We start from the raw sequence: 26,872 nt of genomic DNA on the forward strand, positions 1-26,872 counted from the left end.
GTCAGTTTGAAGCCAGCCCCCTCATCAACGTTACCTTTCTCCTTTGCTTCTTTCCTGGCAAACACTGTTTGCAGCCTCACCCCCTGTCAGAATCTCTCTGCCATTCCTGAGCATGAAAACCCTGCAAACAAACACTATTCCCACTCTCATCATCTACAGAATGCCCCTCCTGTGTCTCAGAGAACTGAACTTTTGAATCATGGGTTTCGGAATCCTATCCCCCAACCCCCACCCCCTTTCCTCTCCCTGCCTCCTGCCCATTTGTCTCTGACATGTGAGCGGCCTCCATGGTCTGCTGACTATCATCTCATTAAACGTGCAGTCAGGCTGAGGCCACTGACTCAGTCAGAGCGGCCTCACATGGTGGCCTTAGGTAGAAGAGTCACCCACCCCCCAATGCAGTAACACTGCCAAGTACTCATAAGCACTCCTAATTACAATTCTGCCTTTGGCTCCGTAGTGTGTTCCCATTCTTGCTAAATGTGGCTCTCCATGTGTCCCTGTGACACGCTGTTCTTCACAACTGACATTCCTCTATTTCTCGGGCATCTCTTTCCCTCAAAGTGACTGTGCTCGCAAATGGTGGAGACCGGTGTGGAAGGCCTTCAGGCTTTTAGCTAGGTGGATTGGAGCTAAACCAGCGATCACCAAGAGGCCATGAGGAGCAGGAGGATAGCACAGCCTCCACTCCAGGAGAAGATGGAGGAGAGGTGAGCCACAATCAGCCTGACAGTGCATGATAAGTGCATTCCTGAGGCCAAGAAGAGACCAGCAACTAGCACTGCCTGTATCAGGAGGCCAGTATGGAAGGGTGGTAGAGCAAGTAGCCAGCTCCCTGGGAATGTTCATCCAGAGACAGAGGCCACAGAGTTTCTACTTCCTATCAAAAAGGAATTGTAGGTAAGAAGCAAAAGTGGCAGATTCTACAAATGTAATTAAATTTCTTTTATTCTAAGATGGGCATCCTATCATTTCAGCACCATAGAAACGGGGAAATTTGGAGTTCAAAATCAGGAGCCTGAGGTAAGCCTGGGCTATCTGGGACACTATCTCAAAAAGACAAAAAACAAAACAAAACAAAAAAAACCCCAGATTCCCTTTTCTAAACACAAAAGTGGGGTCCATATTTTCATAAGGCCATTTCACATGGAAGAACGCCCCATGTGCACAAACTAGTATTAAGGTTGTGAGCAAGGATCTGGCTGGCAAAGCTCCCTGTGCAGAGTCTGTCAACCTTAAAGAAAGCAGCTCAAAATAATGGGCAAAGCCAGGAGACAACAACCTTGGAAGAAACAGTCTTGCTTTTAGAAAAACAGCCTTGGGCTGAGGGTACGTCCAGTGGCAGAGCACTTGCCTAGCATGCACACAGTCCTTGGTTCAAATCCCATCACCAACAAAAATGGGGAAATAAGTAATATTGGGCAAAATATTACAAAAAAAATTATGTGCTTTGGTTCAACCCAGGGGAAAAGACAGAAAATCGCTCAACTCTGTAAAGGGATTATGAAGAATAATGATTTTAATTTAAAGTTCCAGCAGTCAACAATGGGAGGAGGAGACACTGGAGAATTCAATAAACAATCCTTTTTAATTTTAGAAAATAAGTCAGTAACTAAGCTGAACAAAAACATCAACCCACAGAACATCTGGATGATGCCCAGGCAGGGATTGGGGGATTTAGAAGTATGTGAACTATGTGGTGTGTAAGGACAGTTAGGTTTTGTTGGTTTTATTATTATTACTATCATGGAAATACTTTAAATAAAGATGTTTCAAGAGTTTTCCTCCCTAGAGAACAGAAACGGATAGTGTTCATTATATTCTACACAATGTTAGATGCAGGTCAGTGACCAAATCCACAAAGCCCTAAATTTATTCCAAAGACACAATATTGGAAAACTGAAAAGTATAGGGGTGTTACTTATGCAAGACCCCAGAGCTCAGCAGGCCTGGGAAGGTTGGAGGTGGGATGTTACCGTCGAGAACAGCGTCATGCTTACAACACAAATCCAATGACACTTAGAGCCATGGAGGACTGAGACTGTGTTCTGGCAGGACTCCCAGGCTCCTTTTACCATCAGCTACACAACCTAGGCTTGGTTCTGAGAGTGCGCCCAAGATAGAACACGTGAGAACCACTGCTCTATACTTCTGCCTCTGTTGCCTCTGGGCTTCCAGGGTGGAATGCCTTCTCAGGGGGATACAAGGCATCAGCTGGCACCACCTACAGGAAGATCTGTCACAAACCTAATTGTCATAGGGAGGTTTCCCAGTGGCCTGTTAATTCAAATCAAAAGACATACAAACACACATACACATGTGCACACATGCACACATGTGAATGCACACATGCACACATGTGAATGCACACATGCATGCACATGAATGCACACATGCACACACATGAATGCACACATGCATGCACATGAATGCACACATGCACGCACATGAATGCACACATGCACGCACATGAATGCACACATGCATGCACATGAATGCACACATGCACACATGTGAATGCACACATGCACACATGTGAATGCACACATGTACACATGTGAATGCACACATGCACACATGTGAATGCACACATGCATGCACGTGAATGCACACATGCACACATGTGAATGCACACATGCACACATGTGAATGCACACATGCATGCACATGAATGCACACATGCACACACATGCACAAACACACACCTTTCTAAGGAGGCAAATGAAGCTCCAAGGAAATAAAAGATAAAAAATAGTAATGATAAAAATCGTGCGGTTTGGGGTTTCTTCAAGGCTGTTCTAGGGCCTTCTGTGATGTTATCCATGTTGAATGCTGTGTAGACACCCCCAATAATTCAGCTCATGTTTCATCTGCTCAAGTGAGCGACAGAAGTCACATTCAGAGCTCATGAGGCACCATCACAGTGAACAGCTGTGAACTGGATCTCTGTGTTCAAGGTGGGGCTGGGCTGTAACTGTAGGAGTCTAAAGACACACCCGCCCACAGAGTTAAACCAAACAGGCCCCTGAAATGAGACAAAGTGTGAAAGGAAAACTGTCTGTTCTAGAAACTTCAGAAATAGTGCAAAGCCTGCTCTCCGTGTCGATGTCAGTGTAGACCCTTGGACACCTGTCCTGTTGCCCTCTGAAAGCAGCTGCACTCTACGGTCTCTGTCTCTCTTTTATGCTGAAAACCATCCATCCATTAAAGCATTCACCAAGCTGAATAACAACACATCTAGTAAGCCCGTCTGAGGTTGTTGCAACACTCCACACTGGTCAGGATGACCCCACAGCATCCCTGACATGCCTGAGACCAGCTCTCTGAGGAGGAGAGACTGTAAGCCAAGCATCAGCAAAACAAAGTGAGGCCCTTTCCTCTAAAGGCCAACAGAGACATGTCATGTGCCCTGCTGGACACAGAACAAGTCTAATTTCCAAGGAACTGCTCTTCCATCCCCACAGAAACTTTGTAATGGACATGTCAACAGTGGGCTGTCTCTGTGAAGATGTCCAGACTGTGCCCTACAGCAAATACTGCCTCTGAGGGTTTTGGGATAGGCCAGCAATGGGGCCCATAGAAAACAGGATTGTCCCTACTTCAGGAACAAACCACTGGTCCCTTACAAGACTAGGTTAGCCTAAAGAGCCCTGAAAGAGAGGAGCAGGTACTCCCACAGTCTCAGCCCCTTGTCTAGACAATGGAGTCCTTGAGGTATTGTTCAGTTCATCCCATTCCCTGCTCCATGTGTTCACTAAAAGAACCATGACAAAAAAAAAAAAATCTGTAAGCCAAAGACCAGACATGGATCCACACTAGGTAAGTATTAAACTAAAATGCTTGACAAAAGAAAATATTGCCCTATTGTCCAAAACAAGATAGATGCATAAGTATTAGACTTAAAGTCACTGAGTGGTTATGTAATTTTATTATGAAAAGCTGGAAGCCAAGAACAACAGCATACCTATATATAATACCAGCACTGGGAAGGCAAAGACAGCACACACACATGTGAACACTTACATGCATACACACGTGCACACATACACACATATATACACACATACACATGTACCCAAATACACACATATGCATGTACACACACAGAGACACATACATTTATACATACACACAGTTGTACACATATACACACAGAAACACATGTAAATGCACATATACACATATACACATACATACACACACATACACACTTACATGCACATGCACACAGAAACTGCACACACATACACATATATGCACATGTATACACAGAAACACACACATGTACACATACACACACAGTTGTACACATACAGACAAAGATGCTTTAAATTATGAGAAGACACTGAGAGCTACGCAGTTGCATAGAAAGAAACAGATAAAAACAGAGAAGCAAACTCATGGTGATAGCAGTGATAATAAAATGACCGGAGCAGGGCCTTCTCTCTGGAGCACTGAGAAGCTCAGGTGACCTGCTTCTCAGGCTAAATAAAGAGAAGGGTGAGCAAAAGGGGCAATCCTGCCTTAACCCACTCAGCCACACCTTCCTGGCTTAATCTCTCCTTCTAAATTTAGAAAACAGGTATTTGAAGGTGAAGAATTAGAGGCTGCCGATGCTGCCGACACTGCTTACCCCACTGGCCCAGTGACCTTCGAAAATGACGGCACTTTCCATGGCCCCAGAAGACACATTTGCACACAGGGAGCATGGCTTACAGACACAGGGGTGAAATCTGTCCCCCTCTCTGTGATCACTAGAGATCAGCTCCAGCAATGAGATAATTTGGAGTCTTCTTCTGAACTGTGATGTTCCCAAGGACATAAGGCTAAGGTGCTTCGTATTTTTGCCCACAGTGACAACTCCCAATTCTTTTTTGTTTAAATTATATTGAGATCTTTTGTTTATCTAACGGAGGATAGAGAATTATTTCCAACTAGGAAAGTTCACTTTTATCTGTGCTAAACTTTACTTTGAAGAGAAGTTGCACTGGTTTTTATCAGATTTAAAAAAAAAAAAAAAGAAGATGAACATCTTCTTTAAAATTAGTATACTTAATGTAAATCACAAAGAAAAACATGTATGTGCCTTATAAGGCTTTGTTTTAAATAAAATCCTTCCCCTCAAGCCCTTAAAGAGCCTATGTTGTCACCATGCAAATGAGAAAACTAAACTGTGGGCATAAAAGTAGAAGTGTAGATATTTTTAATCAGTGTCACTTATAAAATAAAAAACATAATAAAAAATGTTTTAAACTTTCACGTTATTGGACGCATTTTTTATTACTTCAGTGAAGCCCAGGATTCATTGTATGTGTTCTAATATCTGTGCAACCGAAGCTGGATTGCTCCGAACAATACCAAAAGCCATGCTTATAGCCTCCATGAAACTCCCAGAGACACAAAGGTGTCTCATGCTGCTACTGGCCATTTCCACTGACACCGGAATGGATTCCGTCCTGTGTGTTTCTACTGTCCTTGGCTGCTGGTTCACTCACAGTGAAGCTCACTCATCTGTGTACAGGTTAACACTGTTGTCTCTCACATTTCTTTTTTTTGTCTCCTGAAACTACCTCATTATAAACGGACCCTTCCGGTTTCTCTGTCCACCTGTTTGCTTTTTTCTCTCACAACCCCCCACCTTCATGCATTCATAAATTCACACCTGATCATGTACAAAAGTCTCTTGGACGCCTCCCACAGTGGCCCTGCTTCTTCCGAACCACTCTGGATTCTGCCAAATGGAACGGTCACTCCTTCCTTGAAACGCTTCAGGGTCTTCCAACTCCAAGTCATTTCTAGTTGCTGTTAGTGTTGAATACATTAGCAACTATCTTTCCATCCTTCGGAACAAGCTTGGGCTTCATATACTGTTCTATAGGTGTTCGTTTCTGCAGAGCAAAAGCCATATCTGGAATATCAGATTGGAGTCCAGACATCAAACTTTAGCCATGGAATGAGGAATCCTAAGTCACCACGTGGAGAGCATGCAGATCCCACACCACACGAGGCCGAGAGTTGGAAAGGACGCTACCCCAGAGAAACAATCACTGGTCAAGGACAGGAGGCTCAGCTGTGGTCTACATGGGTCATCTCCAACATCAGCAGACACCAGGGGGACGGATACAGGGGCTGGAATCACAGAGTAGCTGACTATCTTTGACAACCACCAGCCAGAATGTGATGAGCCCCTTCTAGACAACATCCAAAGGTGACTGATAAAATATTTAAGATGCCTCTTCAACAGGAACTCGGAAACCACGAAAGTTCATAAAAATTTCAGAGCAGAGACTCACTGGTGTTCACTGGTGCGCCTTAGAACCTTAGCCTGTGCTGGCAACCTATAGTCCAAGTTCTTATATTGGGGGTAGGGATGTACAGAGAGAGAGAGAGGAAGGGGGAGGGAGGGAAGAAGGAAGGAGAGGGAGAGGGAGAAGAAGGAGAGGGCAAGGGAGAGGGGCCAAGTCTGGTAGCCAAGAAAGATGAAATTTCTGGCCAGAAACCACAGATGTACAAACATCAAAGGGAGACATCACAGCAGTGAGTTAAGGAAGACACAGCCCACTGGATGGACAAAGGTACACACATAGTTCTGCTTTCGCTCTGGCCATGGTCTAAGGGTTTCAAGCCCCTGTACACAAAGAGAAGCCCACTCCTGGGATCAAGGACTAGAATTCCCATTCATAAAGAGGCCCCCAAAGTCCCAATCCAAAAATCTGTATTTAGTGTGACTACAAAACAGAATCCCCCAAAGTGCAACAGAATGTTCTCTAAATTCAGGTCTCAGAAGAATTCCACACAGAGTGTACCTTCATAACAGCCATCACCGTACTGAAGGCCTGAATGAAATCTAGACTAAATTCAGGCCTCAGAAGAATTCCACACAGAATGTACCTTCATAACAACCATCACCGCACTGAAGGCCTGAATGAAGTCACCTCAGGAGCTTCTGCAGGAACAGCTGAAAACAGGCCTTCCCATGAAAAGACATGGCCCGCCCCCCTCCATCTCCTCAGTGAGGGTAGGGTTGGAAGGACATACAACCAGAAGCTATTCTTGAGAGTTCCAATCTACAGGCTAGAGTGACCATCCAGAAGACAAATGCAATGTTAGCTTTGCAGCACAGGACCCAGACTCTGAGCAACCATTAGCGCCTGAGGAGCTAAACCCATGCCTGCCTCAGGCATGCAGACAGAGGTCTCTGTAAGCTCAGACCAACAGCACCCCTTAGCAACAGGCTGGGGCAACTACAATTTCTCCAAAAAGGAAAGCACCCTCTTCAATCCACAGAAGGATATCAATGCATATCGACTCGGAATCTGCAATCAAACAGCTACGAGGTACTCACAGGAGAGTATCTCTTCTGGTACCACAGACACTGGGCACACACGTGATACACACTCACACCTGTAGGCAAAGGGCACATATGCATGTAAAAACAGATCTTAAAAAGATAAAAGTTTTTAAAAATTAGAAAAGCAACTCCCAACCACCTCACACTTTGGAAGTGTACGCACAGAATATCAGGTAGACACGAACCTGAACATTTGAAAGCAATAAAGCCTGGTGAAAACCGCCAAGCAAATGTGAGAAACAAACAAACAAACAGACAGACAGACAGTTTTCAGTTATGAAAAAGTACCAGGGATGGAGTTAAAAATTTCAGCTGGTGTGGTAAACTCTAAATAAGATGTGGGTGAGACAAACGGGTATGAGTTTGAATAAATTATAAAGTGTTTACTGCAAGGTAACAGGCTTGAGAAAGAGAAAACGAAATCTAACATACGTATGTACACTGACATTACAGCAACAGGTATATTACTAAGCTTAACTTATACTTAGCTGGAGTTTCAAAATTAAGACATGGTCACACACAGCGAACCTCTTCATAGCCACAATGGGGGCCAGAAGACAAACAATAACATCAGGGGCCCCCAAGGTTGTTGTCTGGACTCATCTCCACTGCCCTCTGACCTTATTGACTGAGACAGGATCAGTCCAACACACCACTCATCAGGATGCCGAGTCCGGCTAGCCAGCTCGCTCTGGGTGCTCCCCATCTCTGCCTTCTGATGCTGGAATTAGAGGCCACTCCCCCCCACACACACATCAATAGGTTCTAAACGTCCAAACTCCTGGCCCTTGTGTTTCCACCCCAAGGGCTGAACCCGCTGAACCATCTCCACAGCCCAGCGTCATTGTCTGCTACACCTGAGCAAACAGAACCTCAGTACCTGCTCAAACAGAACGTAGCTTGATCAAAATAATAATAATAATAATAAGTAATCAACTAATTAATTAATTAATTAATATGACCTTCTGAACCACCTAGTGGAATCAAGATAACAATGGTGACAGTTGTCATGCACGCCAACAGTAATGGGGGCGGGAGGTATGGCAACTCTCACACACCGTTGGAGGAAGACATTTGCTCTGTAGACATTGACTGGTGTGAGCCAGGACACAGCACATGGGACGCTTGGCTCCTACGCTCATACCTAAAGCACCCCTTGAGTGGGCTGGAGAGGAAGAAACACGCCCAAGCTGTCACAGTGATGCTGCTTTAATAGCCAATCTGATGTAGGTATCTTTTCAGTTGAGGCTCCCTATTCCCAAAGGACCCAAGCTTGTGTCAAAGTGACAATTAAAATAAAGATCTTAACCAGAATGCTAGCACACTCCATCAAAGGTTTGCTCACCGACCCCTTACAGCGCACTGTGCCCATTTTGCAGGTGATTGATACAAATCTTGGAAGGTCAAAGCAAGTTACTCTGAGTAGTACACACACTAAGCAGTAGATCTTGGGGTGTCTGATTCTAACTCCCTACGCCACCCCACCCCCACTATGGATTGCTCCTGCGTTATCCTCTGTGTTCTGGTTGTTAACTCCCGGCCTACCCTCCCTTCATATCCCCTAGCTTTGCAGCTGCCAGCTCCCCTGCAGTGAAGATTCTAAATACAATCCAGCCTGAGCCAGCCCAGCTCAATGAGCTCACTTGGAGCCAAAATGCCAGGAGGAAGCTAGCAGACAGCTCCCTGGAACTTCAGGGAGCCAAGGAGAAAATTCCAGCAGACTGGAATGTCTCCTAAGAGCATCTGTAGTCACATCCCACTTCAAAAAGTGGGCCTGCAGAGGTGGCTGCAGCCACAGACACATCACATGGAGAAAGCAGCCTCCTGAGTCATGACTGGAGTCTCCATTCAGCATTCAGTGCTATGATCATCTGACCCCGAAGCCAACAGCCCAGGGCAACCTCTCCAAACTCTAGATTTCCCAAATTTTTAACTCTTTCATATTAAACCACATCCTAAGCACCATACCTAAAGTGATTTCCATTCCTTGAACCAAAATATCTGAAACTCAGTGAATAAATGCCAGCTTCACCTATTTCAGATTAGAAAATTATTTTTTTATACCACAAGCTGTACGGTTTTTGCTTTGAGAATGTCTGCAGTTAGTCCACATGCCCCTCTTCTTTCTCACACGCATGCAAAGCACCTGAGGTGCTTCCAGCAGAATGGTAGGCTCGCCACTCCGCAGCAGAGGGGCTCTCTCTCTCCCACGGGCCCTCGGTGAATGAAGGCCAGGGATTAACAACCTTCTTGGTACATTCCACCTGAATTATTATGAGACATTTTCTCTTTTTTGTAGCATAGTGAGCTAAGTTGAGGGTCGTTAGACCCCATGCATTGAACTCAGATCAACAGACTTTCTCACCAGCCCGTCCAAAGATCTCAAAAGTTATTACTCAAATAACTCAAACAGGTATGTTTAAGTCGGATGAGAAGCAACAGTGAATTTCCTAGGACACACAAAAATGTGATTTTTCAGAAGGAACGGGTATTATACTTTGTGAAAGCACAGAGACTTATTTTTGTGTCAGAAAGTGCAATCTTAAGGAACCTGGATCTTACCTAATCCAACTGTTGGCGGAGTCCCAGGGTTCACAGCCTGGGGGAGCCCTTGGATTTCCTCGGTTTGGTTTATCGTGCTTAAAAGGTAGCCCTACTGCCATCCCCAAAGTCTGCAGTGACACTTAAAAGGAGAGTCCACGTGTAAAAACATTTGATCTTCTTGGCGTGGACATGGGAAGCACTGAATAAATTCAATCTTTTTTTTTCTTCAGAAATGAATTAGAGAAGAATTGATGCCCCACCCCATGGCCCTAACTGATCATAAAACAAGGTTTTATGGATCAGGAGGTCTACGTTCCACTGACACTTGTAAAAATTATAGGAAAATTCCCTACGAGATAAAGTGAAGAATTACAAGCAGCCCACCCATCCTGAGAACTGCCGGAGGCCTCCGTCACCTCAGCTCCGCCTGGAGACTCCTCGGCGTCTCTAATAGTTAATATAACATTTATTAATATTTAATTAGCACCTTTTGTGCCACAGCCCGAAATGTTCTAAGTACTTCCCAGGCTGCACCAGGTGAGCCTCCACACCCTTTACATCCCTGCAGATTACAACCCCCAAGTGGAACATCAGGCAGGCGTTTCAGAAACACCAGTTATAACACTGGTGGTAGTTAGCTTTCATGCAAACGTTATCAGTAAAGCTGTTTTGTAAGAGAAAAGTGGGGCTGGACCCCTGGCTTAGCAGTTAAGAGCTCTGGCTGCTCTCCACAGGACCCAGATTTCATTCCTAACCCATATGTCAGCTGATGATGCTCTGAGTCCCCAGTTCCAGGGCATATAGTGCCCCCTCCTGTCTTCTATGGGTACTGCATGCATAGAGTGCGCAGACATATAAAAACACTAAATAAAAGACATAATAAAGTATTAAATAAAAATAAGTAATTTTCTTCCTAAAAGTGACCTCGGAAACAAACCTCATTTGCCTCTTCGCCTCCTTTGGCCTGGCCCTCGCCCATGTCTCCGTTCTCATAGTTGCCGCTCTTCTCCACCCACAGTTCCGATTTCTCCACCGTCAGCCGAAGTTGGTCGAGGTCGGCCTTGATCTGCTTGTAGTTATCAACATCTTGGTTCGACACCAGTAACTGCACCTACACACAGGAGAATTCGTCCCTTAATACTCTCACACGGCTCCTGTGTTCCTAGCTCCTGTGCACCGAAGATCTCGGTTTTAAACACTGGTTAGGCGAAGGTGAACATTCACAGAACACTCATGGGTGTTTACATGTGTCTTGGCTGAAGGCTTAGCTGCAAGTATTGGTGAACTCCGAGTAATGTGTTCACGTGTGAAAAGGAATTCTTACATGTTGAAATGCTGTAAAGTAATTTAGTATAAAAGTCTAGGGGGCTGGAGAAATGGCTCAGGGGTTAAAGCTCTCGTAGAATACTGGAATTCAGTTCCCAGCACCCACAAGGCAGCTCACAACCCCCTGTAACTCCAGCTCCAAGGGATCTGAACCCTCTTCTGGACTCTGGGTACTACACACATATGTGAACATGCATACGTGGGTACTACACATACATGTGCACATACATACATGGGTACTGCACACATATGTTCACGTACATCTATGAATGGAAACACCCATGCATAAAACAAAATAAATAATTCATTTAAAAGATAATCTAACTCTAAATCCATGGTCCAAGTTAGTTTTTCTGAGGCTTTCTATACATGTATCTGTCTGAAAAGTCAAAACAGAAAAAAATGGAAGAAACTATAAATGGCTACAATAAATATTTGCTAGTATAAACGGGAAGTCTCAGAACTTGAGAGAACAATATAATTAATTTATACATACTACATGACACATACATGTAAAGCATGTGCGTCTGAATAGCTCCCACTTAGCTCCTTAAAGTCTGCACTCCACTGAACACAAGACATTAGTGAGATACCCATACTCAAAATTAATCACTGTGAGATTAACACGCTATCCAAACATTACATGTGAAAAGCCTAGATCCCCAACATGGGTCTCTCCTTTGGAGGATCTGCATTTTTTATCACAAAATATTTATTTTGAACCTATGGCTTGTCGAATGGATCATTAAATTCTGTAGCCAGAGTATCAACAGTGGCAACAAACTTTCTAACATGTTCCCGTTCTCCAGCATACCCTAAATTTTAGACTCTGTCATTTTTAAAAAGCTATTGACTAAAAATCACCCATAGAAGACTTAATCTAAAGCAGGTCCTGTTAGGCACATACGAGGCCATAACTATCTTTCAAAACAAACAGTAGTAAAAGAGGTATCATAGTGCATGCCTGCAATCCCAGCACTCAGGCTGCAGAGACAGGGGGATTGCCAAGAGTTAAGGTCAATCAGAGTATAGTGAATTCTGGGCCAGCTCGTGCTACAGAGCAAGACCCCATCTCAACAACAGCAACAAAGTTCAAGGGAGACAGGTCTCATCTGCAACTAGCATCAAGCCGGGGTCACAGACACTCTCAGAACTTGAGGGCCAATCAACTCTACGTGTCCATTTTCTTGGGATCTGAGGACTCAACTCAGAGTCTGTGCATTCTGGGCAAGCAGATGCCCAGCCCCAGCCCCAGCCCCGGCCCCAGCCCCGGCCTCACCTGTTTAAAGGCCTGGAGCACTTCTGCTCTCTGGCTGAAGTGCTTGAACAGCAGCTGCAGGGCTCCTGACAGCAGCGGAGCGTAGTCATGCATGATCAGGTGGATGAGGACTCGTAAGAACGTCCTGCCTCCTTCATCATCGAGCTGAACTGGAGTTTTTTCTTTTCTATAAAACCAAAAGTAATTCTAAAACAACAAATTACATGATATCTATATTACAGTCATTTCAATTATATCACTTTTTAAGCTTATACCCCTTGTTTTCCCAAAATAGGACATTAAAAGGAAGACAATGTTACTTCTTAACCTCATATAATTGATGGAGGGGCAGTGACAGAGGTGGCCAGTCATATGTGGTATGTAATACGTGTGAGTTCCATAGGTGAGGGGAAGATAGATATGACAGACAGACGGATTACAGATACATAGAGCAATGCAGAGATAGGACAGACAGACAGACAGACAGATGTATATATAAATGACTGACGCCTAGAACTGGTCACAGACAGATGACAGAGCAACAGATACTTTGCCCTCACAGATGATCGATACACATGATACATAAATATACATAGCTAATAGGCAGACATACAGATGAGTTTTAAATGAGAGGTATGGGGAGATGTATAAATAGAGGACAGACACATAGATGATAGACAGACAGACAGAGTATAATCTGTTGATTCTTGGATCATGATGAACAAAGCAGCATAAAGTTAAATGAAGCAAAAGAGAAGTAATGCAGTCGGGAGACAAGGTGTGTGAACTGCTGCTGCGCTCTCTCTCTCTCTCTCTCTCTCTCTCTCTCTCTCTGTCTCTCTCTGTCTCTCACAGTCACATACACACACATACATACACACAGAGACACATACAGAGATACACACACAGACACATAGTCACATACATACTCATACATATATACAAACATACATACACAGATACACATATAGAGACACACATACAGACACACACAGAGTCATACACACATACATACTGTTTTACACACAAACACACACATACAAAGAGACATACATACAGATACACATACAGACACACAGAGACACAGTCACATACACACATACATACACACAGATACACATACAGAAATACACATAGAGACGCACATAGAGTCACATACACAAGTGCATACTCTTACACACAGAGAGACAAAGATACAAAGACACAAACATACACACACACACACACCAAAATAATGGTTTAAAATATACTGAACACATAAGCCAGCAATGGTCACTCACTATCACTCCCAAGTGCTACATTCTGCATATGACTCACATGCCACACACTGACACACCCGGCTGTGTGGTGGTTCCCACACACTTCTGCAGACCCCTGACTAACACACTGCGATCTGACAGCAGGGTGGCTGGGAGGTCACTGCCTCTGGGAATCCTCCCGTTCTTGCCATTTTACAGAGCACAACTCTGTCACCATCAGACTATCACCTGGGGCATTACTGGCCAGTGTCATTACGCAGCTCATGTCTGCATTTGAAAATAAAATCACAGACTGCCTTTATCTTTCTGCCCAGAGTAATAGAATGTTTCAATAGGAAATCATAACAAAAGTCGGTATCACAACAGAAAATAAGCTTATACCAAATGTTCAATAAACAATAAGTCTTTGGGAGCTCTGGTCTGCCTGCCTGCCTTCCCTCCCTTCCTCCCCAGCCTCCCTTCCCTCTCTCTCTCACCCGCCTCTCCTAGACAGATTCACACTATGTAGCCCAGGCTAGCATGGAACTGTAGATCTTGGGGCTCTGTTAAACCTCAAATCTTGTTCCCCTTCCTAAAAAGGTTTAGTGTAAACAAACATTTTGTCTCCTTAGGTTACCTAAGGTCTGTAATAAAAATGAATTTTGGTAATTCTGAAGATTTACTTTCTCATTGTGGGTGCTATGAATTCATTTCTGAAAAAGAAACTTCTCAACGATACGTTGGGGACATAGCAGCAAGGGAGAGGATCATATCACGGGTACCTGAGGCACCTTACTTTCTTCTATCATGGATGCTTCTTGCTGGAAGAAAAGCCTCGTTTCTCATGTATAGAGTTAAGGACAACATCAAAAGAAGCTGCTTTCTTGCCTCACCTATCTAAGCGATGTGTTACAAGACACCGCAGCATTTACGTAGTGGAGCCGAAGGGCATTTGTAGTCTCTCATCATCTAAGGAAATAAAAGCTAAGAATTCTGAAAGAGTTAAATATGTCCACCCGATTTCTCCCAGTTTTTGAAGGTGGCTTAAATGAGAGTCATGTTATTTCCTCTAGAGTAAATTTAAAGCTTCGTTTCTGGGAGAAATTGTGTTATCAGCAACCGGGGTATCTAAATATGAGTAAAAAGATGAACGATAACAAACTATGAATAAAGTTCTAGGTGAATATATATATATATATATATATTAAACACTCATTACAGTACCTTCCAGCAAACATAGTTTCTGCCTGAGCTGCAATCTCGTCGATGTCAGGGACAAGAGCTGTGAAGAAACACAGTGAACACTTTTATTTTGTCTTAATGCACGTTCACGTTCACTTACTCAAACATATTTTTTATCGTAATACCTTTTGCAACACTGAATACTAATAGTTCACCAAATTACAGTATGGCTCCACTCAATCAGCATGATGCTTTGTCAGCTTGACATAACCTAGAATCAACTAGGAAGACATTTTCAATGAGGAACTGTCTAAATTGGGTTAGCCTGTGGGCACATGTGGGGGACTGACTTGATTACTAATGTTCACTGATGTGGGAAGATTCAGCCCACCATGGGTGGCGCCATTCCCTAGGTATGAGATCCTAAATTGTTGAAGAGTGCAGAAGCCAAGCTGAACACAAGCAAATACATATGTGTGCACTTATTTCTCTCTTGTCCTGACTGTGGCTGTGGTGTGACCAGCTCTCTCAAGAGTATGTTCTGTAACTGCCCTGCCACATGGACTATAACCTAGAAATACACATTGAAATAAACCCCTTTCTCTCCTAAATCACTCTTTGCTGGAATATTTTATCATGACATGAGAAAAAAAAAACTAGAACAAACATGAACATCTTAATTGAAGTTTATACATGCATACATATATATTTAGATGCTGTGTACTGAATCCAGAGCTGCAAATGAGATATCTACCTATTTGATATAAGCTATGCTTTAAATTAACATATTACTGCCATCAATAGGCATATTTACAAAGGTGTTCTTATTTATAAGTAACTATATGTGTGCATTTGATAAGTCAAATATATGTGTGTATGCCTACATAAAAATACAGGTCACACTAGTGATGGTATAGAACAATTTTGTTCTCCTTTATTTTTACTTCACATGTGTGAATGTTTTGCCTGTATGCATGTCTGTGTACTACCTATGTGTAGTGTCCAGAAAAGGGTGTCAGATGCCCAGGGACTTGAGCTACATCCAGTTGTGAACCACCATGTTGGTGTTGGAAACCCAGCCAGGGTTCTAAAAGAGCAGCCAATGTTCATAACAGCTAAGCTGTCTCTCCAACACACAGGGAAAAGCATTTTTTTTTAAAGAATCAAAATCTATTTAAAGAGCAGAGTCACTGTGTTTCCCAGCAATGTGATCTTTCTGCCACATTTGAAATTCTCTTTTTCTTGTAGAGCAGGGTTATTTCCTGTGTAAGACAAGTATCTCTAGAGCATGAAAAGAAAAGAGATGCCAAAAAGAAGGAGAAATCCTACTATCTTCACATACACACTCACACATACTCATACAGATAGTCTCTCTCTCTCTCTCTCTCTCTCTCTCTCTCTCTCTCTCAAAGACATCTTCTCCATCTAAGAGAAGATTTTCCGGGGTGCCCCAACCTTTGCTTGGGTACTTTACGGACACTCAGAACTCATGTTTCCAGAAATCTGGCTTCTGGGAGCCAATAACTGTTATGCTTCTGTCAATGCAGCCGCCAGCACGGCTTTCTGGCTCTGTTTGACCATTCCTGGAAACAGCCCTTTGGGGTCTATATTTCTGGGAAGCTGCAGTATTGCAGGGGTGTCAGGAGTGACTCCTCCCCTGGGTGGAACAGCAGCTGTCCATCTGCAGGGCAGGCTGCCTGCTGGTCAGAGGTGGATAGAGAGGCAACTGCTCTGGCCCCACTCTCATTACAGTCAATGACTCCTTCTTGTCCAGCTGATTGACAGATGGGGACTATAGCTCCTAACACTGCTGGGGAGTTTCTCTTTGTGCACAGCTGCCTCAGAAGAGCTTTGCTAACTGCTGTCTCTGTTCTAAAATGTAGTTACAGCCCACCAGGACTGACCTGGCCCATCCAGGTAAAAGGTGAGTTAATATTTCTGAGTCTTCACAAAGCCCTTTCTATGGCCTCTAAATTTTACAGCCATTGCTGTGCTCTTTGGGATTATCTTTCAAGTCTCAGAAACGTTTCAGTGTTTAAGTGTGAGGCAGAATTCCAAAGCAGCACCGGCACAGACGAATCTTCGGGGAGCCCTTCCTCTTTGTTCTCTGGCTAACTGGAGCTTGTGCATAGACACTGCCCTTCTCAGATGCACTTCACACTGCTCTCTGATCCAGGCATGAACATTTTCTCAGATTCTCACCCAAAGAACATAATGTGCAAAAGATCCAGACTCTGGAGCTGGCTAGGCCTCAGGGATCCCCGACTTTGATGTCCTCACTGCTAACCAGCCCTGATTTAGAGTCTCCATGGAAACACCCCTGGCTGTGTCCATAAGGATGTTCTCAGGAAGGTTATATTGAGGCTGGGAACATCCACCCTGAATGTGGGTGGTGCCGCCCCTCACAGTGAGCCAAACACTAGCACTCAACCTTCTCTGCTTCCTGACTGTGGAGACTGTGCTTTTGTTTTAAGATAGATAGAAAAGGTGCTTGGGAATCTTTAAAAGCAAAATGCAAAATCAAGGGTCACAAAGAAGTCTTATGGCCATCCATTATTTTGTAAGCTAGTTAAATACAAATATATACACACACACTATTCACATATACAAATACATATGTGTGTATACATATATTTGCATATGTGTATGTTCTCTGGATATATAATACATATATATACATATATATGTATATATGCATACATATATATGTATATGTATTATATATAATAAATATATATAATACATATATTACACATATATGTATTACACACATACAGATATGCAAACTCCCCACATATACATATACAGACACACACACATATGCACACATATTGATTTTTAAACAAAAGTTCCCTGCAAGAGTAGATTGTGCTACTTCTAGAAAACGTGGGTTATTAAATTAAAATCTTAGTGCAAGACACAGAATAGCTCCCTGTGAGTTATTGATCAACGCGGCCCCAGGGGCAGTCCGAATGCCAGGCTATCATCATTACCCTTGGTTGCCCACCAATACTAAACAGCAAGGCCAATGGCTGAAGACATTATTCACTTTGGATTCAAGACACAGAGAAAACAGCCCCAATAGACCAGAAAGCTCTCCTCCTGCTGGCTAACTTACAATGAGCCAGAAGAGCTTCGCAGGCTCCTGAGGGAGGAACCACTTCAAATCTCACTCAGGGCTGCATGCTGCATATTTCAGTACAGACACATGCTGGCAAGATGTGCCCACTGAACAATAAAGGCATAATAGTTACAGGATTAGCCAGCCACTTTTTGATTGGATATGAAGCCCGCACCCCAGAAGAGATTTCGTGGCTGGCCAACAGCCCGTGGCTGGGGAGATCACAGGCACTATCACAGAACCTAATGTTGTTTTACTAAAAGCCTGTGCTGACAAACAGCTTTCTAAATACTTGTGCTTGCATGCATAGATCAATGCTGCTCTCAGCTCTGGTCAGAGATGCTTCTTTTCCCATGGATAACGGTTAATACAGATACCTGGTCAAAATACAGAGTATAAATGACACCGAGTGCTCGGCTGGGGGTGGGTCATCTCGAGCAACTTCCCACATCCAAGCTGCAGGGGACTTTGTAGAAGATGGGGCAGAGAGAATGGAGTCAGTAAGCTGACACGAGTGCTTTGACATGCTGATGTCTAGACATGATACGGCTGGTGCACAGTCAACTTGAAGCAGCTGAGGTAAATCAGGCCTTCACCGGATCAGACCAGCCAAAAAACCAAAGTCCTAGCATGGATGTTGGCAAATGATGACCACTGGGGAAGGAGAGTCACTTTTCTTTGACGACATGGCTATTGGTAGGTTGATCACACCCTTGTGAATAGCCACACACCCAACTGGATTCAGGAGGTTATCGGTAAAAACAAGGAAGTGAATGGTGAAGGAAAATGAGGTGTGGGCATTGTGGGGGCAGTAGTGAAGGATGGCTATGACAAAATGCATTGTATAAATACACAAAACTCCCAAGGGATGAAAAGTATTGTTTAAAATAAGTTTTAAAGAACACAGAATGCAAACGGAGAGTATTGCCACAGAGATACCTGACGGTAGCAGTGTGTCCGGGGTGCCGCTGGCGGAGGGGTCACCGTTGTCATTGTTCTCCCCAAATTCCTTCTTGTATATGGACAGCATGTAAGAGATCCGGTAGTCCAGCCTGACGCTCAGGATGAACTAGAAGAAGCAACATGGCAAGCTTAGCTCCATTAGCACGTACTGAAAGACCCCGTTATACCCTGGCAGTAGAACGGCGGTCAAACACGTGAGTCGTGGGCTAGAGAAATGGCTCCATGGGTAAAGCCCTTGCCACATACGCCCGGCTACCATCCCAGGAACCTAGGTAAGGTGGAAGGAGAGGACCAGCTCCGCAGAGTTGGCCACTATGACATGCGTGCCCCACACACTCAGAGCAAGTTTTTAATGCAAGCCATGATACACAGCAACCACATTTCTCAGCCTTCCAAATGAGCTAATCAGAGATCTTACCTGCAGACTATAAACACTCAGCTGTTTGCCTGTTTATGTTAGTTTTGAAATGAAGGAAAGGGAGATAGATGTCTTCATTGGTCAGCACTGAGATCACATTTGTTTGTTTGTTTGTTTGTTTGTTTATTACCTCCCCCCCCCATGGCCTCAAACTCCCTGTGTATCCGAGGATAACCTTGAACATCCCGTCCCTCCTCCCAAGAGCTAGGATCGCACATACATATATGCCACTATCTCTGGCCTCCATTTGTTTTAGAAACAAGAAAATCTAGTGCCCACAACTGTCCTCTGAACATTTCTGGTAGGGCACCTTGTGGGTCTAAGAAGCATTTCCGGTAGTGGTGCTTTGTAGGTGTAAGAGGCAATGCTCTTATGATCCCAGAAACACTTGCAGTTTTCTTTGCTGAGAAGAAAATGCTAGCGCTGTTTTTATACAGAAAGGCTGTGGTTCAACTGCAGTAGGGTTGATCTAGCTCTACTGACATCAGCCCAGAAGCCAGGCCCACCAGGCTGGCTGACATCCTGGTTCCTAGGTTTCTCCGAAGTGTTCATGCCTCCTCCGATTTCTGTTACCATCTCAGTGGTGTGTAGACTCTAATGAAGTTACCCTTAAGGCCCAAGCTCTTCTGGGAGCCTTGAGGAACCCAAACATTGGGAATCCCTCCCCAGACAAGTTACTGCACTGGGAAAACAAGGGATAGCTTTGTTATGAGGTGGTCCACAGGGCTGAGCCGGGGGATCCGGGAAGACCGTCAGGAGAGATGTGCTCTTCTGAGTTTAGTGGCCTTCACTCAGCTGCCCTGAGAAAAGCCCTGAGGTTTTTGAGCATAGCTGTTACCAGTGCTCCTGTGGTCTCAAAGGGTCTCCTTCATGAACAGTGAACACTATGGTAGCCAAGGCTTTAGAAAACATGCCTTCTGTGTTATCAATGAGCATTCTCTTCTGTTTGCTTCCAGGGCCCTCCCTCCACCCAGGCGCCACCCCCTCTCAGTGCTCTGTCCCAAGAGTGCTGTGTCACACACAATTTCCCATTGCATCCTCAGGCTTGTTTAGAGTCCAATGAACCTTGATTCTCTTCTCCACACCATGAGAGTAAGTTCTCAAGACACTTGGAGCACCCACAGCACACTCCTTTTATGATACTTCTTATGATAATGTAGCCAGTGTCTCTCTCTACCTCTCTCATCTCCATCCTTTCCTACCCGATTCCTGTCCATTCTCTCTCCCTCCCTTCCTCCCTCTCTTCCTCCCTCCCCTCTCTCATTTCCATCCTTCCCTACCTTTTCCTGTCCTCTCCCCCCTCCATCTCTACCATCCTCTTCTCTACACTTTAAAGGTCTTCATGCTTCACCAAAATGGAAGCAAGCTCATGTCAGCTACCCTTAGCTAAGTTCATCCATGTTTGTTTGCCAAGCAGAGGTAGACGGTGAGGTATACACAAAGCTCCCACAGCACTGGAAAGATGGTGCTCTTGCAGGGACTCAAGTTGAATCCCAGCACCTTGTCAGATGCTGCACAACCACCTGTAACTCCAGTTCCAGGAAAGCCAGTACTCTCTTCTGGCCTCTGCAGGCATCTGCATTCATGTGCATATAACACACACACACACACACACACACACACACACACACACACACAAGCACGTGCATACAGAAATTTAAAATCTTTTTTAATATAATATTTTTCAGGAGGCAAGGTCATCAGTGTGGCTCTTGAATATAAAGTTGGGGGTGGGGGTGGGGACAAAGCCCACAGCGACTCTTCTGTTAACCTGCTGTGAATACGACACACGGTGGATGGAGAGACTCCAGTGAATGGGGATTGACAGGGTGTAGAGCAGACCAACGTGGGAACCATTGACTAACAAAGAGCCTGAGGCTGGGTCCTGAAGCAGGAGGTTGGAGACAGAAGCTGGGCTGTTGGTGCTGAATACACAAGGGATTTTTAAAACTCAAATGCCCAAGGAGGAAAAGAAGAATTCAACGTGAGACACTAAGGAAGCAGATGAGAACTCACAGGATTTCATCTCCTGACCTTTGCTCTCCTAGTGTTTCTAAATTATGAAGATACAGATACAGTAAGATAAGGAGCCAGATCACAATTAAGACAGAAAAGAGGCCAGGCATGGTGGTTCACGGCTATAATCCCAACATTCTCAGCACTGGGGACTGAGGCAGGAGAATTCTCATGAGTTCAAGACCAGCCTAAGTGGGGTCTGGGCCAGCCTACAAAACAAATTTTGTCTTAACAAGATAAAAATAAAATTTAAAGTGTTTAAAGGTAGAGAAAGAGAGAGAGAGAGAATAAGGCCAGAGGGAAGGATAAGACAGTGTTCACTGAAAAACATGTTTTTATTTAAATGGGGTAAAGAGGGGCGGCCCCTGAGGAGGAAGACCTGGCAGAGAGCAGCCAGTGAGTGTAGTGCCGGGGACTGTTGAAGAGATGTTCTGAGAAGGCAGTTGGTTGTGGCATCTGTCAAAGAGGAGATCCTGCCTGAAAGTCAGACAACATCAGAGGAAATTGTCCAAGTGCTGGGTGGAAGCCTTGTGGCTGCAGCACACAGCAGCTCCTCCTGGGGTCACTGTGAGAGGCACTGGTGCTGAAACCACCACTGCAGCCCACATGTATCAGTGATTCAGTGATCATCCACTGGCAGAAGCCGGGAGGGGCTGGGGGGATGCCACAGACAGATGGGACACAACACTGAACTGGGCCCCATAGGCCCCTTTCTCAGCTTCAGGGTAAGAACATGACATAAATTTTCAAGGCCATGAACGCAGGGTAGGGAAGCCTGCCAACATTTCTCAGGACTCGGCCTTTGGAAACCCTGGAGGAACTGGGAAGTGTGTTATGATTATAAATCTAATTACTTTGAATGAGAAATGCACAGAGCCTTCCAGGACTGCTGACCTGCTTCTGGGAGCTCAGTCCCTGCTCAGTGATGATGAAAGGTTTGGGAAACTCTGTTCACATTCTTAAGAGAGTCTTGAAAGCTACAGGCTCCATTCCTGGCTCTGGAATAAATGCTATCACAAAGGTACTGAGACCCTGCTTCCCAGACTCACCCCAAAACAAAATGCTAGAACTCATAGCTTCTGTGATGAGGGGTCTGGAAAATGAAATAACTGAGCTCATTAAATTGATAAGGCTAAGTAAGTATTAAACTTAGCTAATGTGCAAAAAACAAAACAAAAAAAAAACAAAAACAAAAAAAAACAAAAAAAAGCATCCACAGCCCCTTAGAAACACAAAGAGAGGTAATTATGTAAAGTAATAAATCGGCAATGAATATGTTTAGTGAATAATGATGGGGGCAGGGTTTTGCTGTGTTGTTCAGGCTGGCCTTGAACTAACAGAAATCCTCCTGCCTCAGCCTCCTGAGTGCTAGAATTATAGGAGTATACCAGCGTGTCTGACATAAAATTTTTGAGTTTCCTGTAACAACAAGAAATCTGAAAATGTGGAACACACAAGTATGTTTCAAGCAATTAAACACAGAAAAGTGGTTAGGATGCCGTCATTGACTGTGCCTGCCTCAGCATCCTTCTTCAATCTCAATCCTGCCTTCATCTCAGTCAGCACTAGCTGATAATAAACACACGGGGAAAGCCGTGTTATCACCTCAAAGCACTTCACAGTAGCCGGATGCCATTAGTGCAGGGGTGGGTGTGAGGAGCAGCGTCTGTCTGAGACTGCCAGCTGGTCCTCGCCTAAATGTAGTCATAAAATGAGGGCAATGGCCTTCCAGAATCTAAAGCAACATTTCAGAATCACATCACACCAACAGCATTGCAACATAGCTACACAGCAAAACCAGGAATCATGCCTAACACCTGGATTCTCAGCACTCAGAAAGCTGAGGCAGAAGGATTACCACAAGTTTTACACACACACACACACACACACACACACAGACACTCACACATACACACACACACTCACAGAAAGACACACACAGACACACACACAGAGACACACATACACACACACACTCACAGAAAGACACACACAGACACACACACACAGACACACACACACAGACACTCACACATACACACACACACACACTCACAGAAAGACACACACAGACACACACACACAGAGACACACATACACACACACACTCACAGAAAGACACACACAGACACACACACACACAGACACACATACACACACACACTCACAGAAAGACACACACAGACACACACACAGACACACACACACAGACACACACACAGACACTCACACATACACACACACTCACAGAAAGACACACACAGACACACACACACAGACACACACACACAGACACTCACACATACACACACACACTCACAGAAAGACACACACAGACACACACACACAGACACACACACACAGACACTCACACACAGTCACACATACACACACACACTCACAGAAAGACACACACAGACACACACACACAGTCACACACAGAGAGACACACATACACTCTGACGGTGACAGAGGACAGTGCTGGACATACCTGTAAAATCTCGATAACCTTCAGCTTGGTGTCCATCACCGTCACATCCTCCTGCTCGCCGGGGCTCGCCTGCTTGCTGGGGTGGACGCTGGGCTGTGCATCGGGCACACTCACTGGAAAGATGGAGCCTCTGCTGAGGACCATCTGTGTCATCATCTCTCCCACCCCGTGGATGGTCCTCATGACATTGTTGCCTGGCACAAGAAGAGGACTCAGTCAACACATGCAAAGCACGGGAGGCCACAGCATCCGCAGGGCTTATTCACTTTGCCATGAGGACTTAGCTGCAGCCTTCACACCCCCACATGTAACTCACTGCATCTGTGGGATTTCTGTTTTCATTCATTACTGCAAAGGCTAGGGCATATCAGTGCAATGGGTGTTGGGAGTTAAGGTGTTATAGAATGGTTTGACAAACAAGAAAAAAAATGGTTTTTATCTCTAAGATACAGCAAATTACTAGTGAAGAATCAAAGACCGTGACTATGTCCATATAAGCAAATTAAGAAGGTTATTTCTTTCTCTCTCTCTCTCTCTCTCTCTCTCTCTCTCTCTCTCTCTCTCTCTCTCTCTCTCTCTCATAAAATGTTTCAACCCTCAAGTTTCAACTCTAGAGAGACCAGGTAGAGAGAATGAAGTCTGTCACTCTTCCATGAGAGGCTGAGGTAGAAGGATAGACAGAGTTCAGATGCTCTAGGCAACATAGCCAGAGCCTGCTTCAAAGAGACAGAGAGAGAGAGAGAGAGAGAGAGAGAGAGAGAGAGAGAGAGAGAGAATGAATTTAAAACCCCAAAGCACAATCAGTTCTGTGGAAGCTTGGAGAAAACCCAAATTCACCCTGTGGTTTCTCTGACTGTGACTGTCTTTTACCATCAGTTTTAGAAGTGACTTAACCTAAGTGATAAAGAAACAAGACCCTGCCCTGCGCAGAGTCCTCATTGCTCTGTAAACACCCTGGTGAGGGTAACCCACAAGATTGCTTCAATGGTTTCAGTTGTTTGTTTTGTTTATAAGGAGAGACTTGGAGACCATCTTAATTGGTTCAAAACACTAAAGCTGACCTCTTCACTTTGTGCCTCTGAGGATCAACTGTGAAATCTTTCGACATTAGACACTGCAGGCACAAGGGATAGTTTCTACACAGGCCTCCCAGGAAGGGTCAGAAGAGTGTGCATGTGTGCGGCCGCTGGTGCTGTCACTTGCTCATGGGCTTCCCTACATCTCAAACCACCTCTGTGCTTTTGGTCCCATAAATATCCTTGAGCAGAATCCTTAGAGGGATTGGAGTCGGCTGCCTCGTGAAGGAAGTCTCTGTTGTAAAACTCATGGTTTTAGAAATGACCAACAACACAGGAGGGTGGCAAGGTCCTGGCTGGGTACCAAGAGCGCACAAAGTGTCAGATTTAGTATTCGGGCACCTCCACTCGCTACCCAGACAAAGGGCTTTGGGGCTTTCATAACACAAAAAGAACTTGGAAGTCAGGTTAAAGGTAAACAGTTTCTCATCCCAGGAGAAGCCTGAATGCTCCTACAGTGTGCATTCCATTTGTCTCCAGTGACATGCCTGTCATTCCCTAAGTTTGCTTCCCATGGATTTTCTCCATCCACACTAGAGCACAATCCGCAACCACATCTCCTCCACATTGACCACAGTCAGCCAGCCAAGGGAGTACCCGGTCACTCCCATGATTTAGGTCCCAACTGGTTTCCTGTGTCTCAGCTCTTACAGCAAGCAACTGGATTCAAAGAAACGCATGCCGCCTTTTCTTTGCAAACAGTAGTCTTGACTTTTTGCACACTCATGAGCTTCTGCCTGAAATGGAGGCAAAGGGAATAGCAAAGCATGTTCCCTTCCAGCAGTGTAGAGGGTGTGAGCCGAGGGGAGGGGAGACAAAAATGGGATTGGGGCAACAGAACTCCCAGTGCTAAAAGACTGTAAACCGTGGGAACACTTACAAGGTTGAGAGGGAACTAATCAATACAATAATTTTAAAGATGGCTGGAAAGAATGCACATGCACCGGACGGCATGAGCAACCGTGGCTACACACAAGTACACCGTGGAAAGGTTGCAGCCTCTTTTAATTCATCACCTTCCCCAAATTCACAAGCTGCTGGGATCATAAAAGGAAACATTCCTGTAACACGCTTCAGAGTGCAGGAAATACTGACAGTTTCTCTGATGGGCATGCAGGTTCCAGGCAGAAATGAACCTGGGTTTTCATTTTGAAGTCCTGGGAACTTTTGTTATATGGTCACTTAGATAACAACAACAACAACAACAAAAAATGTTGACGTTTGAAGAATTTCCAAGACTGGATAAAGCAGGGGCAACACGAAGAAGTGAGTACCCTGTGCTTTCTAGCAGAAGAATCTTGAGGCAGAGGCACCACTGTCCAGAACTCTCAAACAATCCAAACCATTATTTCCAAATCACTGTGGTGCACCCACATCTTGGCAAGGTGTTGCAGGCAGTGATGGTTTTAAGTCACTGACACCAGCTAGTGCCCGCACCCCACAGCTGGGTACATTTACATGCTAGCCTCCCAGGGCATCTTCTCACACATGAAGAACAGGCTCCTTTGCTAATCTTACCCCTGGTTCACACAGGAATCTGCAGCATACTGTGTCTGCATCTTATTTAGATCTGCGTGGAAAATAATCATTTAGCCAAATGATTATTATAAGGAAGGTTAGCCTAGACGATTCTTTCCCCCAGATATAGATCCTGTCATCAACAAATTAAAATCCAGAGGCCACAAACATCTTAATGCATAACATGTGTCGTCGGGAAGATAGGAGGGCACATCCCACCCTCCCACACCCTCACATGCCTGTGGCATGTGGACCACAGAATTTTCCTGAAATTTCCATGTATGGCCAACTCAGAGGTCTCCAATTCAAAGATGTTGCATTCTCTTGCTTGTGGTGGGAAGTGCTTATGCTGTGAACTTCTGCAGCTAGA

The 26,872-nt window shown here is 44.6% G+C and overlaps 1 protein-coding gene across 1 annotated transcript in view; it reads right to left on the bottom strand.

Moving 5' to 3' along the window:
• Itpr2 (inositol 1,4,5-trisphosphate receptor type 2) overlaps nucleotides 1–26,872 on the bottom strand; it is a 381,718-nt gene that overhangs the window by 210,455 nt on the left and 144,391 nt on the right. Inside the window, exons 22-26 of the mRNA XM_034511341.2 lie at nucleotides 23,909–24,102; nucleotides 18,960–19,089; nucleotides 14,942–14,999; nucleotides 12,501–12,666; nucleotides 10,833–11,006 (exon numbers count right to left, since the gene is read on the bottom strand). Coding sequence (XP_034367232.1) covers nucleotides 10,833–11,006; nucleotides 12,501–12,666; nucleotides 14,942–14,999; nucleotides 18,960–19,089; nucleotides 23,909–24,102 — 722 coding nt within the window. The remainder of the gene's footprint in view (nucleotides 1–10,832; nucleotides 11,007–12,500; nucleotides 12,667–14,941; nucleotides 15,000–18,959; nucleotides 19,090–23,908; nucleotides 24,103–26,872) is intronic.

Source organism: Arvicanthis niloticus, chromosome 9 (genome assembly GCF_011762505.2).
Source record: "Arvicanthis niloticus isolate mArvNil1 chromosome 9, mArvNil1.pat.X, whole genome shotgun sequence".
Taxonomy (NCBI): Eukaryota; Metazoa; Chordata; class Mammalia; order Rodentia; family Muridae; genus Arvicanthis; species Arvicanthis niloticus.